Raw genomic sequence first — 15,620 nt, 5'->3', positions numbered from 1 at the left:
CCTCCCGGGTTCAAGTGATTCTCCTGCCTCAGCCTCCTGAGTAGCTGGAATTGCAGGCATGCACCACCACTCCCGGCTAGTTTTGTATTTTTAGTAGAGATGGGTTTTCTCCATGTTGGTTAGGCTGGTCTCGAGCTCCCAACCTCAGGTGATCCACCCGCCTCAGCATCCTAAAGTGCTGGGATTACAGGCGTGAGCCACCGCGCTGGGCCCTACAATTTTTTATAGAGAAGGGATCTGTCTCATTATTTTGCCCAGGCTCGTCTAACTCCTGGGCTCAAGCAATTCTCCCACCTGGGCCTCCCAGAGTGTTGACATTACTGGCATGAGCCACTATGCCAGGCTGGGCTCTCAAGCATCTTTATCTGCATAGAACCTAGCACATTTCTTGGGATACCATAGGCATTTGGTTTGTACCAACGTATTCAGACGTTGTATCACCTAAGATTTTGAAGTAGATAAAAGCTCTTTGAATTATTTTCCTTAATATGTGAATGGTAGGAGGGAAAGTGTCTAAAGCTCTACATGAGGATTTTCTGTATTATATACCAGATGAAGGTGGTTACAGTTTGCCAATATGCCTTTTCTCTCCCCTAATAAAAAGGCATGTGGTCTGGAGTCTCTATGTCAAGAGAGTTTTTTGAGAATGTGGTGTTTGGGGACATTTATTGGGGATTTACTAAGTGGCAGATAATACTGTGAACATGTATTAACTCATTTAATCCTCATAGCAGTTCTAAAGTTAGGTGCTTTAATTTTCCCGTTTTGATGAGATTGGATTAAGCAGTTTACTCAAGGCCACACGAGTAGTAATTGTGATTAAAGGACTTTGATTTTTTTTTTTTTTTTTTTTTGAGATGGAGTCTCACACTGTTGTCTGGGCTAGAGTGCAGTGGTGTGATCTTGGCTCTCCGCAATTTCCACCTCCTGGGTTCAAGCGATTCTCCTGCCTCAGCCTCCCGAGTAGCTGGGATTATAGGCATGCGCCACCACACTCGGCTAATTTTTTTGTATTTTTAGTAGAGATGGGGTTCTCCATGTTGGTCCAGCTGGTCTTGAACTCCTGACCTCGTGATCAGGACCAGCTCGGCCCCCAAAGTGCTGGGATTACAGGTGTGAGCCACCGTGTCTGGCCGACTTCGAATTTTTTAATAAGAATTTTTTGGCTGGGCACAGTGGCTCACACCTGTAATCCCAGCACTTTGAGAGGCTGAGGCGGGCAGATCACCTGAGGTCGGGAGTTCCAGACCAGCCTGACCAACATGGAGAAACCCCGTCTCTACTAAAAATACAAAATTAGCTAGGCGTGTTGGCGCATGCCTGTAATCCCAGCTACTCCGGAGGCTGAGGCAGGAGAATCGCTTGAACCCAGGACGCGGAGGTTGCGGTGAGCCAAGGTCACACCATTGCACTCCAGCTTGGGCAAAAAGAGTGAAATTCCATCTCTCAAAAAAAAAAAGAATTTTTTATTTGGGTCTAAAAATTTAGAATTTAGAATATGACTACCAACTTAATTTGTTAGTCTTTGTTTCAGATAATATATCTCAGTGGAGTATTCAGAGTTTAAGAAGATGAGTAATCATGGAGCTGAGTACTTGATAAGTTTGAGAACATGTTCATGATCATTGTGGGGATATGACATTTTTTACCTCTTACCATATATCGACTCTCACCCACCCCCCATTTTTTGAAACAAGGTCTTGCCCTGTCACCCAGGGTGGAGTGCATGGCTCACTGCAGTCTCGACCTCCTGGGCTCAAGCAGTCCTCCCACTTCAGCCTCCCAAGTAGTCAGGACCACAGGTGTATGCCACCATGCTTGGCTAATTGTTTAATTTTTTTGTAGAGATGGGGTCACACTGTGTTGCTCAGGCTGGTCTCGAACTCCTGGGCTCAAGCTGTCTCCCTACCTTGGCTTCTCAAAGTGCTAGGATTACAGGCATGAGCCACCACACCCAGCTGATTCCCTTTTTAGTAAATCTACTAGATCTATGACCTTATTTGTTAATAATTAGAGTAGCACCATGTTTTTAAGTGATTAGAACTCTTGAAAATGAATATCCACACTAAATTCCATTATAGCAAAGAACTAATTTAGAAAATGTTCATAATGAGAGTTTTGATGGCTGTTTGTTTTGAGTAATGTTGAAAGGCTCTTGGAGTGCGTGTGAAGGGATGAATCTTTTGAGAAAAGAAAGGTAGTAGACATTTTCTGAGACATAAAATAATCCAGATTTATTCCACCAGACAGCTTTACAGTGTATAGTATTTTAAGAGCTAACTGCCTTCAGATTCACTGGACTTTTCTGTCCTTTTGCCAGGTACTGACTTGGGCAACAGCAGTGACTACAAGTGCCAAACTGACCAATTGGAAGAGTCTTTGCTTATCGGAGCTGTTCTAAAAGGCTTATTAGTTTTTGGTCTTCATTCTATTTAATGTTTTCATGCCTTTATAAACTTTTTACTTCCAGCCCAGTTTTTCCCATTGTCTTGGTACAGGTCAGCTGTGTCCAAGTTTGTTAGGGTTTCAGCTAGCCAAAAATGGTCTTTTCATTTGCTGAAATTCTAAACAAAATAATTAAAGTTAAAGCACAGATGATGATGCTACCTTATTTTTCTACATGTGAGAAAGCTTGATTGATAATAATGATTAGCGCCTGCATCTCACAATCACTGAGAAATGAATGCAGCACTGAGCTCTGTTTACCCTCTAAGCTTGCCCCCGGAAAACAATTATACCCTAAATAGTAAGTTATAATATTTTTATTAGGGAACATTATTAGAGGTTTTTTTAATATATCTCATAGCCATGTCATTAAATAATCTTTTTTCTTTTTTCCTTTTCTTTTTCTTTTTTTCCTTTTTCTCTTCTTTTCTCTTCTCCTCTCTTTTCTCTTCTCTTCTTTCTCACTCTGTCACCCAAGCTGGAGTGCAGTGGCATGACCATGGCTCACTGCAGCCTTGACCTCCCAGACTCAAGCGATTGTCCCACTCCAGCCTCCCAAGTGACTGGGACTACAGGCACGTGCCACCATGCAGGGCTAATTTTTCTATTTTTTGTAGGGGTGGGGTCTTACCATGTTGCCCAGGCTGATCTTGACCTCTTGGACTCAAGCAATCTTCCCTCCTCTGCCTCCCAAATTTCTAAGATACAGGCATGAGCCACCACACCCAGCCTAAAGAATCTTTAATGTTTGAAGTCTGTCAGGCTATCATGGTGCTCAGCAGAGGACATGTTAGTATTCTGAGAATAGGACTTCTAACTGTATCTTTAGTTTTACCTAAGATTATTCTACATCTAACTTGGAACTTTTGGAGTACTAAAGGTTCAAGGAAGTTAAGAGAAAAGCAAAGCTTGATAAACTGACCAGTTTGTGACCTGCTAAAGCATAGACAGTTTTACCATGCTCTTCCCAGTGACGTGAATATTCTTTGGTTAGCATTCAATTTGGTTGCTTTCTTTTTTTTTAGTCAAGCACCATCACCACTATATCATTGTCATCATTTTGCTTATTGATTTTGCTTATTGTCTGCCTTCCCCTCTGTGTTGTAAGCTCCATAAAGGCAAGAAATTTTTTCTGTTTTATTCACTGCTTTAAGCCCAGTTTCTAAAACAGTGTCTGGCACGTGGTAGGCACTCAATAAATACCTGTTGAATTATTACTAATTTATTTTGTAGACTTTCATCTGTAAGATGACAGATCTGAATCATCTGAAATCTCCATCTCCATAAAACATATAAGCTGGCTGGGCGCAGTGGCTCATGCCTGTAATCCTAGTACTTTGGGAGGCTGAGGCGAGCAGATTGCTTGAGCTCAGGAGTTCGAGACCAGCCTGGGCAATGTGGTGAAACCACGTCCCTACTAAAAATACAAAAAATTTGCCAGGCATGGTGGTGCAGGCCTGTAATCCCAGCTACTCCGGAGGCTGAGTCAGGAAAATCGCTTGAATCTGGGAGGCGGAGGTTGCAGTGAGCCAAGATTGCACCATTGCACTCCAGCCTGGGCAACAGAACTAGACTCTGTCTTAAAAAAACACACAAAAAACATATAAGCTGAACCTTCCCTGTGGGGTGGAGTCAGTTTGACTCACCTCAGAGTTGTTTGAAGAGAGAGGTTCCCAAACAGTTTTACCATAACCTTAGTTCACTGAATGTTTTCTGGTAGAAACACTGACTAGTAAGTTCAGTAACAATGCATGGCTCAGATTGTGGAATATTTCTGATTTCAATGTAATCTGTAGTACTTTACACTTCAGATTTTTGAACCTTTTAACCTACAATACTGGGCTTCATTTCTGTTATGCCCTAATCTAGTCATTCATGCTGAATTATCCATACTATATAATGGTAGATGCAAACCATGTTTACTAAATTAGAACTACATTTGAGTTACAGTTTACTTCAAGTGTTTTGTTTTGGTAATATAGCTTTGCCACCAAGCTTTAACAGTTTTCCTTCAATGTACAAAGACTTTTTATTCTAATAACCAGATTACAGTTATACTATTTCTAAAGCTCAGCTCTTATTACATCAAGTTTCAGTGATGTGTTGAAGTAGGGGAACTTCATATGGCATTTCAAAACATTTTCATAATACTGGAATTTTATTTATTGTAGTAAAATATTTTTGTCTTTAATAAAATAATTTTGAATGAAGTCATAATTTTGCTTTTATCTGGTATTTGGATGTTTACATGAAAAAGGGAACATAAGCTGAATAAAGGTAATCCCAAAAGAACTTCTCTGTCACATTTTCCCAGTTACTCATTCATGCTCAAGGCATTGCTGTCCTGAGCCTACTTAGGTCTCAGCTGACCAAGCTGAATCTTTGATTCACTTATTTGGGGCTATTTATTTAAGACCCACTTTATCCCAGCTCCAAAGATACAACAGTATGCAAGAAAGACAGTGCCTAGGGTGGGCGTGGTGGCTCATGCCTATAATCCCAGCACTTTGGGATGCCGAGGTGGGCAGGTTGCTTGAGCCCAGTAGTTTGAGACCAATCTGGCAATGTAGCGAGGCACCATGTCTGTAGAAAGTTTAAAAATTAGGCCAGGCGCGGTGGCTCATGCCTGTATTCCCAGCTCTTTGGGAGGCCGAGACAGGTGGATCACGAGGTCAGGAGATTGAGATCATTCTGGCTAAAATGGTGAAACCCCGTCTCTACTAAAAATACAAAAATAAAATCAGCCGGGCGTGGTGGCGGGCACCCGCCTGTAGTCCCAGCTACTTGGGAGACTGAGGCAGGAGAATGACGCGAACCCGGCAGGTGGAGCTTGCAGTGAGCGGAGATCGCGCCACTGCACTCCAGCCTGGGCGACAGAGCAAGACTCTGTCTCAAAAAAACAAAAAAAAAAAAAGAAAAGAAAGTTTAAAAATTAGCCAGGTGTGGTGGCATGTGCCTGTGGTCCCAGCTACTTGGGAGGCTGAGGTGGGAGGATAGCTTGAGGCCAGTAGGTCAAGGCTGCCGTGAGCCACAGTTGTACCATTTGCACGCCAGCCTGGAGGACAGAGGAAGACCCTGTCTCAAATACAAACAAACAAGTGAAGTAAGAAAGCACCAGCCCTTGGGATATTTGTTTTGATCCTTTTCCCCAGTAAAAACTTGTTAGCATGGGAAGTTAGAAAACAGTGTGGTAGATTGATGGCTACTACGGTATTAACTGATAAGACTTAACATATTACTTTGAGAAGGATATTTTCTATTTTAAAAGTAATTCTGGAGTTAACTCTGTCTTTTTTTTTTTTTTTTTTTTTTTGAGACAGAGTTTCACTCTTATTGCCCAGGCTGGGGTGCGATGGCGCGACCTCAGCTCACTGCAATCAATGTGTGCCTCCTGGGTTCAAAGGATTCTCCTGCCTCAGCCTCCCGAGTAGCTGGGATTACAGGTGCCTGCCACCACGCTCGGCTAGTTTTTTTGTATTTTTAGTAGAGACGAGGTTTCACCATTTTGGTCAGGCTGGTCTTGAACTCCTGACCTCAGGTGAGCCACTGCGCCCAGCCAAGTTAACTCTGTTTTAACCAAAGAAATCAATTTGCACAGTACAATATTGATTTAAATGACAAGTTAGTACAAGAGATTTTGGAGGGGCCAGGCGTAGCGGTTCACACCTGTAATCCCAGCACTTTGGGAGGCCAAGGCGGGTGGATCACTTGAGGTCAGGAGTTAGAGACCAGCCTGGCCAACATGGTGAAACCCCATCTCTTCTAAAAATACAAAAATTAGCTGGGCTTGATGGTGCCTGCCTGTAATCCTAGCTACTTGAGAGGCTGAGGCAGGAGAATGGCTTGAACCTGGGAGTTGGAGTTTGCAGTGAGCTGAGATGGCGCCATTGCACTTCAGCCTGGGCAACAAGAAAAAGACTCCATATCAAAAAAAAAAAAAGATTTTGGAGGGGGGTCCACCTTTTTCAGTACCCTTTAGTTTAGAACATCACAGCTATTTATTTGTACGTGGGACAGATTCTTCCTGTGGATAGAACAGAATAATTCTAGTCTCATTTTTCAGATTCAGGAAGAGTCCATTGCATCTCCTAAAAATCAGAAAAGTCTGGCCACTTGTTTTTTTCCTTCTCAGATTGTGAGACCAACAGTGGATTTATAGAGGCAGTCTGTGCTCTGAATTGTTCAGCTTACAGATTGAAGTCTATCAGCCCTTTATAGTATCAGGTTATTTGTTTTGTATAAATTATTTTGCTTTTGTTGATTAGCTCTACCAAAAGAATAAAAAACCTCCCAAGGTTTCTCAATCTTACCGCCCTTCTTTATGCCTTCTTTGTACAATGGAAAAGTAGACCAAAAGTATTTGTCATGAAAATTTTTTGTCATTTGCAGTTTGTGGCATGATATGGCTTTTCTGTTTCACTGTTGGCAGTTTTATGCATGTCCTGTAGGATAACTTGATCGTTTTGTTACATATTTATGTGTGTATATATACATCCTGTGTGTGTGTATATATATATTTATGTAATTTAAAAAATAAAAAGCATGCTGCTTGGCTTGGCTAGCTAATGTGTAATTGTACCTGGTAAACAACTTTTTTCTTTGAAATTCTGATCATAGAGGGATTGAGCTCTCTTTGCTCTGATGAGCCATCTTCAGAAATTATGACTTCTTCCTTTCTTTCATCTTCTGAAATACGTAACACTGGCTTTACAATACTACATGGAGAAAAAAGCAATGTGTTAGGGAGCCAGCCTATTTTAGCCAAAGAAGGAAAAGACCACTTGGATCTTCTAGATATGAAAAAGATGGAAAAGCATCAGGGGACCAGCAACAACTTATCAGACTCTCCAGTTTCTCTTGCAGCAGAAGTTCATTGTGACCGTCCTTCTATTCCAGCCAGTTTCCCAGAGCATCCTGCTTTTCTCGCAAAGAAAATTGGTCAAGTGGAAGAGCAAATAGTTAAACAGACCAAGAACCCAAATGAGGTATCAAGTAGGGAGGCTAAAACTGCATTGGATGCTGATGACAGATTCACTTTGCTAACAGCCCAGAAACCACCTGCTGAGTACTCTAAGGTGGAAGGCATTTATACATATTCTTTGTCCCCATCCAAAGTTTCAGGAGATGATGTTATTGAAAAGGATTCCCCTGAATCACCATTTGAAGTAATTATTGACAAAGCAGCATTTGACAAAGAATTTAAAGACTCATATAAGGAGAGCACAGATGATTTTGGTAGCTGGTCTGTGCACACTGATAGAGAATCATCCGAAGACATTTCAGAGACTAATGACAAGCTTTTTCCACTGAGAAATAAAGAGGCAGGACGTTACCCAACGTCTGCATTGCTCAGTAGGCAGTTTTCACACACAAATGCAGCACTGGAAGAGGTGTCCAGATGCGTGAATGATATGCATAACTTTACTAACGAAATACTGACTTGGGATCTGGTTCCCCAAGTGAAACAACAGACCGATAAGCCTTCTGACTGCATCAGAAAAACTACAGGACTTGACATGAGTGAATATAATTCAGAAATTCCAGTTGTAAATCTTAAAACTAGCACTCATCAGAAAATTCCTGTATGTTCTATTAATGGGAGCACTCCCATCACTAAATCAACAGGTGATGGGACAGAAGCATCTCTCCTGCAAGAAAATGCTATCACTGGAAAACCTGTACCCGACTCTTTGAATTCCACAAAAGAATTCAGTATCAAAGGTGTGCAAGGCAATATGCAGAAACAGGATGACACACTTGCAGAATTACCTGGATCTCCACCTGAGAAATGTGACTCTTTGGGTTCTGGAGTGGCCACAGTGAAAGTGGTTTTACCTGATGACCACCTGAAAGATGAAATGAACTGGCAGAGCTCTGCATTGGGAGAAATCACAGAAGCTGATAGTTCTGGTGAGTCTGATGACACAGTAATAGAGGACATCACAGCAGATACATCATTTGAAAATAACAAAATTCAGGCTGAAAAACCTGTTTCCATTCCAAATGCTGTTGTAAAAACAGGTGAAAGAGAAATCAAAGAGATTCCCAGTTGTAAGAGAGAAGAAAAAACATCTAAAAACTTTGAAGAATTGGTTAGTGACTCTGAGCCGCATCAAGATCAGCCTGATATTCTTGGAAGGAGTCCAGCTAATGAGGCAGCATGTTCAAAAGTACCCGATATGAATGTCTCCTTAGAAGATGTGAGTGAAGTTGCTCCTGAAAAACCTATTACTACTGAGAACCCCAAACTTCCTTCAACAGTGTCTCCAAATGTTTTTAATGAGACAGAATTCTCATTAAATGTGACAACATCTGCCTATTTGGAGTCATTACATGGGAAAAATGTTAAACATATAGATGATTCCTCCCCAGAGGACCTGATAGCAGCCTTTACAGAAACCAGAGATAAAGGAATAGTAGATAGTGAAGGAAATGCTTTTGAAGCAATATCAGAGAAGATGACAGACTTTAAAACAACTTCTCCTGTAGAAGTCTTACATGAAAATGAGTCCGGTGGTTCTGAAATTAAAGACATTGGAAGCAAATACAGTGAACAAAGCAAAGAAACAAATGGAAGTGAGCCTCTAGGTGTTTTCCCTACCCAAGGTACTCCAGTAGCATCTCTCGACTTAGAACAAGAACAGCTCACAATTAAGGCTCTTAAAGAATTAGGTGAAAGACAGGTTGAGAAGTCAACTTCTGCACGGCGTGACGCAGAATTGCCTTCTGAAGAAGTACTGAAGCAAACTTTCACATTTGCTCCAGAATCTTGGCCACAGGGATCATATGACATCCTAGAACGTAATGTCAAGAATGGATCTGATCTTGGGATTTCCCAAAAGCCCACCACTATCAGAGAAACTACTAGGGTAGATGCTGTTTCCAGCCTTAGCAAGACTGAATTGGTAAAAAAGCATGTCCTAGCAAGACTTCTGACAGACTTCTCAGGTAACCATTTATATTAGAATACTGCATGTGGTTAATTCTGTGATTGATTACTTATCAGCGTGCCATTTATGTTAGAGTCTGATTTATACCTACAAAATTATGGCTAGAATACAAATGTAATATACTGTATAATGGGAAAGGCAGATTCTTCTACTGTCTTTTTTTTAAGTGATTGCTTGATTTGGTTTCCTTAATACCAATATTTCCCAAAGCAGTAGACCACTTGGTAACATTAATCTTCCCCTAAAAATTTTTTCTATGCTCGCCGGGTGCGGTGGCTCACACCTGTAATCCCAGCACTTGGGGAGCCGAGACGGGCGGATCACAAGGTCAGGAGATCGAGACCATCCTGGCTAACACGGTGAAACCCCGTCTCTACTAAAAACCCACAAAAATTAGCCAGACGTGGTGGCGGGCGCCTGTAGTCCCAGCTACTCGGGAGGCTGAGGCAGGAGAATGGTGTGAACCCGGGAGGCAGAGCTTGCAGTGAGACAGGATCGCGCCAGTACACTCCAGCCTGGGCGACAGAGTGAGACTCTGTCTCAAAAAAAAAAAAAAAAATTTTTCTGTGCTCCAGTTATATTTCAAGGTACTTCTTTTCTTATAGGTTGGCTCTAGGGTGATATTAGGTGAGAACCTAATATCATCAGGTTCCTACTTGTTTACAAAGCTTGTTTTTAAATCTCCATAATAGTCATACTTTTTAGCACTTGGATTTTTTGATATGTGCCTTGTGGAATCTTAGCAATCAAAGATAAAGGAATTCCTGCTGGGAAAGATAGTAAATGAAACTTTTAATTAATGTGATCATATACTATAGAGATTTTATGCCCTGAAAGTAGGTAACCAGTATTGTAGTACTATTTTGTGAGTAATGCTTAGGAGAACTCATGCATTCTTCTACTTTCTATCTTACTGAATGTTCTTCAGACCAAAACTCATTATTAGATGGTACCAGAAACCCCTTCTCTTGTCTTTTATCTATTTCAAATGATCACTTTTCTAGCAAGTGGCTTTCAGTTAGATTACTGCAAATGCTGTCTATTCTGGGATCTTGGAAAGTACAAGAAAAAAAAAAGGATCTTTCAAACCTCTCTACAAGGGACCCCCATCCTTTAATGTAATACCAAGTTTTACATCTACTGTATGGTCAGTGTTAGGTGCTATGTAGAGGTCTGTGGTTTTTAACCTATTTGATTATAGATCTTTTTTTCAAATGAAATCATACACAGAGTTGTAGTATTTACAAGAAAATTAGGTTTTTGTTAGGCTAAATGTATTTTGTGTTTGATTATACTATTTACGTTTTATAAAGGCATTTTCTTACTGGAGACTGTAGGTAGATTTATCTTTTTAAGTTTTAATATTTAAAATAGATAAATTGTACTTAACCTTACAATGGTATTGTGAGGATTAAATATGAAAATGCAGGTAATACAGTGCCTAGCACATAGTAAATATTCAGTCAGATTTAGCACCAAATAAAGGATATGCTACATAATAAGTACTGGATAATTATTTGTTGAATGAATGATATGAATTATTTCACTAACAATTATCAGTGAAGACATTGAGGCTTTTTGATAAACCAAAAATTTTGAATTACCAATTAAGGATAGCTCTTATACTCTAGTATTTGAAGCTCACTGAATTTGGATTAAAGAGTACTAGGTTCTAATTCTTGCTGTGCTGTGCCTAGAAGTGTGACTTTGAGCAAGTAACTTACATAACCTTTCGGGGGCCTCAGTTTTAGTATCTGTAAAGTGAGGATGTGAAGTGAAGTAGATGGTCTTCAATTATCATTTCAATAATATGATTCTCTGGCTCTGGTACATTCTAGGTTTCTTCCTGAGTTGTCATAATTCTTACAGGTAGTAACTTTTGAGTAATAAGGCATATAGGAATTATGCTACAAGAACTCCAGTGTCTAATTCTGGCAAATTCCTGTTTTAGCATGACCTTAGATGACTAGTCTAATTGGTTCAGCATCTTCCTTCGTTAATGTGATGATCATTATTTTGCCCTGCTTTGTTTGTTGCAGTAAATAAAGTGCTGTGTAAATGCTAATTATTAGTGATTATCAACTGAATTATTTAATCTAGCGTGAGAGATGAAAAGGGCTATGGAAGTTCAGGATATTTGTCACTGACCAAATTCTATGATTAGTGTATATTTTTAGATGATAATTAAAGAAGACTGGTATTCTTTAGACCAAGAAGTTTAAAGTCCTTTCTTGCAGCTTTCAAAAGTGAAAACCTTTTAAAATTGTCTTATTTATGAATAAATCTTTAAAAATATAATCCATTTCATTGCAGTGAAATAAATAAATAAAAATATAAACCATTTCAGTAAAACGCATCAGTGTCTATTTTTATTTATCTTTTTTTTTTCTTTTTTTTTTAAATTTTTTGAAACAGAGTCTCAGACTCTGTTGCCCAGGCTGGAGTGCAGTGGCGCGATCTTGGCTCACTGCAACCTCTGCCTCCAGGGTTCAAGCGACTCTCCTGCCTCAGCCTCCCGAGTAGCTGGGATTACAGGCGTGTGCCACCATGCCCATCTAATTTTTTGTATTTTTACTAGAGATGGGGTTTCACCATGTTGGCCAGGCTGGTCTCTCAAACTCCTGGCCTCAAGTGATCCGCCTGCGTTGGCCTCTCAAAGTGCTGGGATTTACAGGCCTGAGCCACCACACACAGCCAATTGTCTAGTTTTAAATACATGTATCTGCATATTCTTCCTTTCTAAGATAAAAACAGTGCTTTAATTATATTCTGCCTAAAGTTGTTTGGGAAAATAGGCAGAAGAAACAATGAAAGAATTACTGGTTTTCTGTTTGTTTTTGCTATTTTATGGTATATTACATAACAACTTGTAATGAAGCCTTTATCATATTATAGTTGGTTACTGAGTAATTAAGTTATGATAGACTCTCATAGTTTGGGGAAGAAAATCAGATCCGTGCCTCTCACATACCTAGTGTAGTGAAGATAGTTTTTTGTGTTTTAGTATCCAGATTGGCAGGATGCAAGGAAATAAGCATATAGTTTGGTGAAGTACATGTAAATTGTTACAGCCTTTCTGGAAGGCGGTTGGCAATATGTAACAGACCTAGAATTGCCCTAGCAATCTTGTTTTTAGGAATTTATTCTTTTTTTTTTTTTTTTTTTTTTTTGAGACAGAGTCTCGCTCTGTCACCCAGGCGGGAGTGTGGTGGTGCAATCTTGGCTCACTGCGAGCTCTGCCTCCCGGGTTCACGCCATTCTCCTGCCTCAGCCTCCTGAGTAGCTGGGACTACAGGCGCCTGCTACCACGCCCGGCTAATTTTTTGTATTTTTTAGTACAGACGGGGTTTCACCATGTTAGCCAGGATGGTCTCGATCACCTGACCTCGTGATCCGCCCACCTCGGCCTCCCAAAGTGCTGGGATTACAGACGTGAGCTACCGTGCCTGGCCCTTTTTTTTTTTTTTTTTAAAGACAGAGTCTCACTCTGTTGCCCAGGCTGGAGTGCAATGGCACGATCTCGGGCCACTGCAACCTCCACCTCCCGAGTCCAAGCGATTCTCCTGCCTCAGTCTCCCGAGTAGCTGGGATTACAGGTTCCTGCCACCACGCCCGACTAATTTTTTGTATTGTTAGTAAAGACGGAGTTTCACTATGTTGGCCAGGCTGGTCTCGAACTCCTGACCTCGTGATCCGCCCGCCTCGGCTTCCCAAAGTACTGAGATTACAGGTGTGAGCCACGGCACCCAGCTGGAATTTATCCTTTTTTAAAAATATGCAAAAATAACTACACAGATGTTCGTTATAGCGCTGTTTATGATAGTGGCAGATATCTCAGTGTCTTAACAATTAGAGATTCGTTGAGTATATTATGGTATAATTGTGCAATCAAATATTACACAATCATTGAAGTTGTTAAAGTTTTTTTTTTTTAAGACATGGAAAAATATAGAAAAGTACAAAGGCAGCCTACACCCATATCTTCTCTATATGTAGAATTAATTTATGTTAATTGTTAGCATTGGTAGTCATATTTGCTTCCAAACTGAAGGACTCTTTGATTATCACCTGGCCACTCCCTCCATCTCCCCTTCCCCAGACTAACACCGTCATGGACCTGGTACATCCTTCCAGTTTATTTTAAATAAATGTGTTTGTATCGTTTTGTGCTTTTTAACCATTCATTCATGTTATCATGTTTGTTGTATAACTTTTTCCATTCAACATTAGGTTTTTAAACTTCTTTCATGTTGGAATTTATATAATTTATTCATTTTAACAGCTATGTAGTAATCCATTGTATGAATATATTATTTTCTTTTGATAAGGATTTAGATTCTTTCCTATTTTTGACTATTATAGACAGTGCTGAAGTTAACGTTCTTTTTTTTTTTTTTTTTTTTACTTTTACTTTTTCTTTTTTGAAATGGAGTTTCGCTCTGTTGCCCAGGCTGGAGTGCAGTGATGCAATCTCCACTCACTGCAAGCTCCGCTTCCTGGGTTCATGCCATTCTCCCGCCTCAGCCTCCTGAGTAGCTGGGACTACAGGCGCCCGCTACCACGCCCAGCTAATTTTATTTTTGTATTTTTAGTAGAGTCGGGGTTTCACCGTGTTAGCCAGTATGGTCTCAATCTCCTGACCTCGTGATCTGCCCGCCTTGGCCTCCCAAAGTGCTGGGATTACAGGCGTGAGCCACCGCGCCCGGCCTGAAGTTAATGTTGTTATACTTGTCTGTTTTTACACATATGTGAATATTTCTCCAGTGTTAGGGTGCTACTGCTTACCAGTTTTACTTCTAGCTCTGTGCCTTATTTTTCTAGTTACTGTCAAAGTTAGTGTCTTCTGTTATGTAAAAATGTTCGTAATTTATTAGTAAAAACTACATTGTTGAGCACCCTGCAGATGGTGGGTGCTAAATGGAATGAAAAGAGTTACAAAACAAGGGATACAAAATAATTCCTATCTTGGTATCATTTAAAGTGAATCTATGGCTAGAAAGATTCCATAAAGAAAAAAAAATGAATCTATATACCTACATATACAAGGAATCTGAAGTAATTTTTAAAAGCAATGTCAGAATGGTTTTCTTTTCTTATGGCCAAGTAGTCTTTTACTGGACCTGACCTTCCTGAATATAACTGGACAAAATTTTTAAAAAACAAAGACCTGAACGCACTGGAGGATGAACGGGAGCAGTCAGATTCTGAAAGAGAGTTGACACATGTAAGAAGAGACAGCATGAAATTAGTTTTTTATTTTTATTGCTTTTAGCTAGAGGACAGGCTGAAGTGGGCACCTGACAGGTTGGCTCAAACCTTCATAGAAAACCTAAGCAGTGGACGGAATTTGGGTCAGCCACAACCATTGAGTCAGTGGAATGTAACGGGAGGAGGAATCTTGGAAAGGAGAGATCCAGAGAGTGACAGCCTAAAATTCTGCAGATAAAATAAACTGTGTTTAAGCCTCTGTTTAATTGTGAACCACACTTAACGCACAGAAGATTGTAAGCAGCACAGTTAGAGATGAAAGAAGTGAACTGGGCCGGGTGCAGTGGCCCACACCTGTAATCCCAGCACTTTGGGAGGCCAAGGCGGGTGGATCACGAGCTCAGGAGTTCAAGACCAGCCTGGCCAAGCTGGTGAAACCCCGTCTCTACTAAAAATACAAAAATTAGCCGGGCATGTTGGCAGGCGCCTGTAATCCCACCTACTCGGGTGGCTGAGGCAGGAGAATCGCTTGAACCCCGGGGTTGGAGGTTGCAGTGAGCCAAGATTGCGCCATTGCACTACAGCCTGGGTGACAGAGTGAGACTCCGTCTCAAAAAAAAAAAAAAAAAAAAAAAGAAGAAGTGTACTGAGTTTGTAGTTTGAAGGCTAGGCACAGTGGCTCATGCCTGTAATCCCAGCACTTCAGGAGGCTGAAGCAGGTGGATCACTTGAGCCCAAGAATTCAAGGCCAGCCTGGGCAGCATGGTGAAACCCCATCTCTACTAAAAAATACAAAATTAAGCCAGGCGTGGTGGCCTGTGCCTGTAGTCCCTGAGCCCAGGGAGGTCAGGGGTGCAGATCACACCACTGCACTCCAGCCTGGGTGACAGAGTAAGACTCTGTCTTGAAAAAAAAAGTTTGCAGTTTGAATCTAACCAAATTTATTACATGCTAAAACAAAAGTAATGAAACTCTCCAGAGGAATAGAACACAGTCTGGAATTTGTACAGCATAATA

General features: G+C 40.7%; 1 protein-coding gene across 4 annotated transcripts in view; it reads left to right on the top strand.

The window, feature by feature from the left end:
* RTN3 (reticulon 3) overlaps nt 1-15,620 on the top strand; it is a 78,730-nt gene that overhangs the window by 30,252 nt on the left and 32,858 nt on the right. The window contains exon 1 of one of the 4 annotated variants that reach the window (XM_024255347.3): nt 5,758-9,393. The exons of 2 other annotated variants lie outside the window; for them this stretch is intronic. In XM_024255347.3, coding sequence (XP_024111115.2) covers nt 7,107-9,393 — 2,287 coding nt within the window. In that variant the 5' untranslated portion in view covers nt 5,758-7,106. Of the gene's footprint in view, nt 1-5,757; nt 9,394-15,620 lie in introns of those variants that run through there. One more of the 4 variants, XM_054523711.2, reaches the window with a different exon arrangement.

Source organism: Pongo abelii, chromosome 9 (genome assembly GCF_028885655.2).
Source record: "Pongo abelii isolate AG06213 chromosome 9, NHGRI_mPonAbe1-v2.0_pri, whole genome shotgun sequence".
Lineage (NCBI taxonomy): Eukaryota > Metazoa > Chordata > Mammalia > Primates > Hominidae > Pongo > Pongo abelii.
This window is presented reverse-complemented; position numbering and strand designations above follow the sequence as displayed.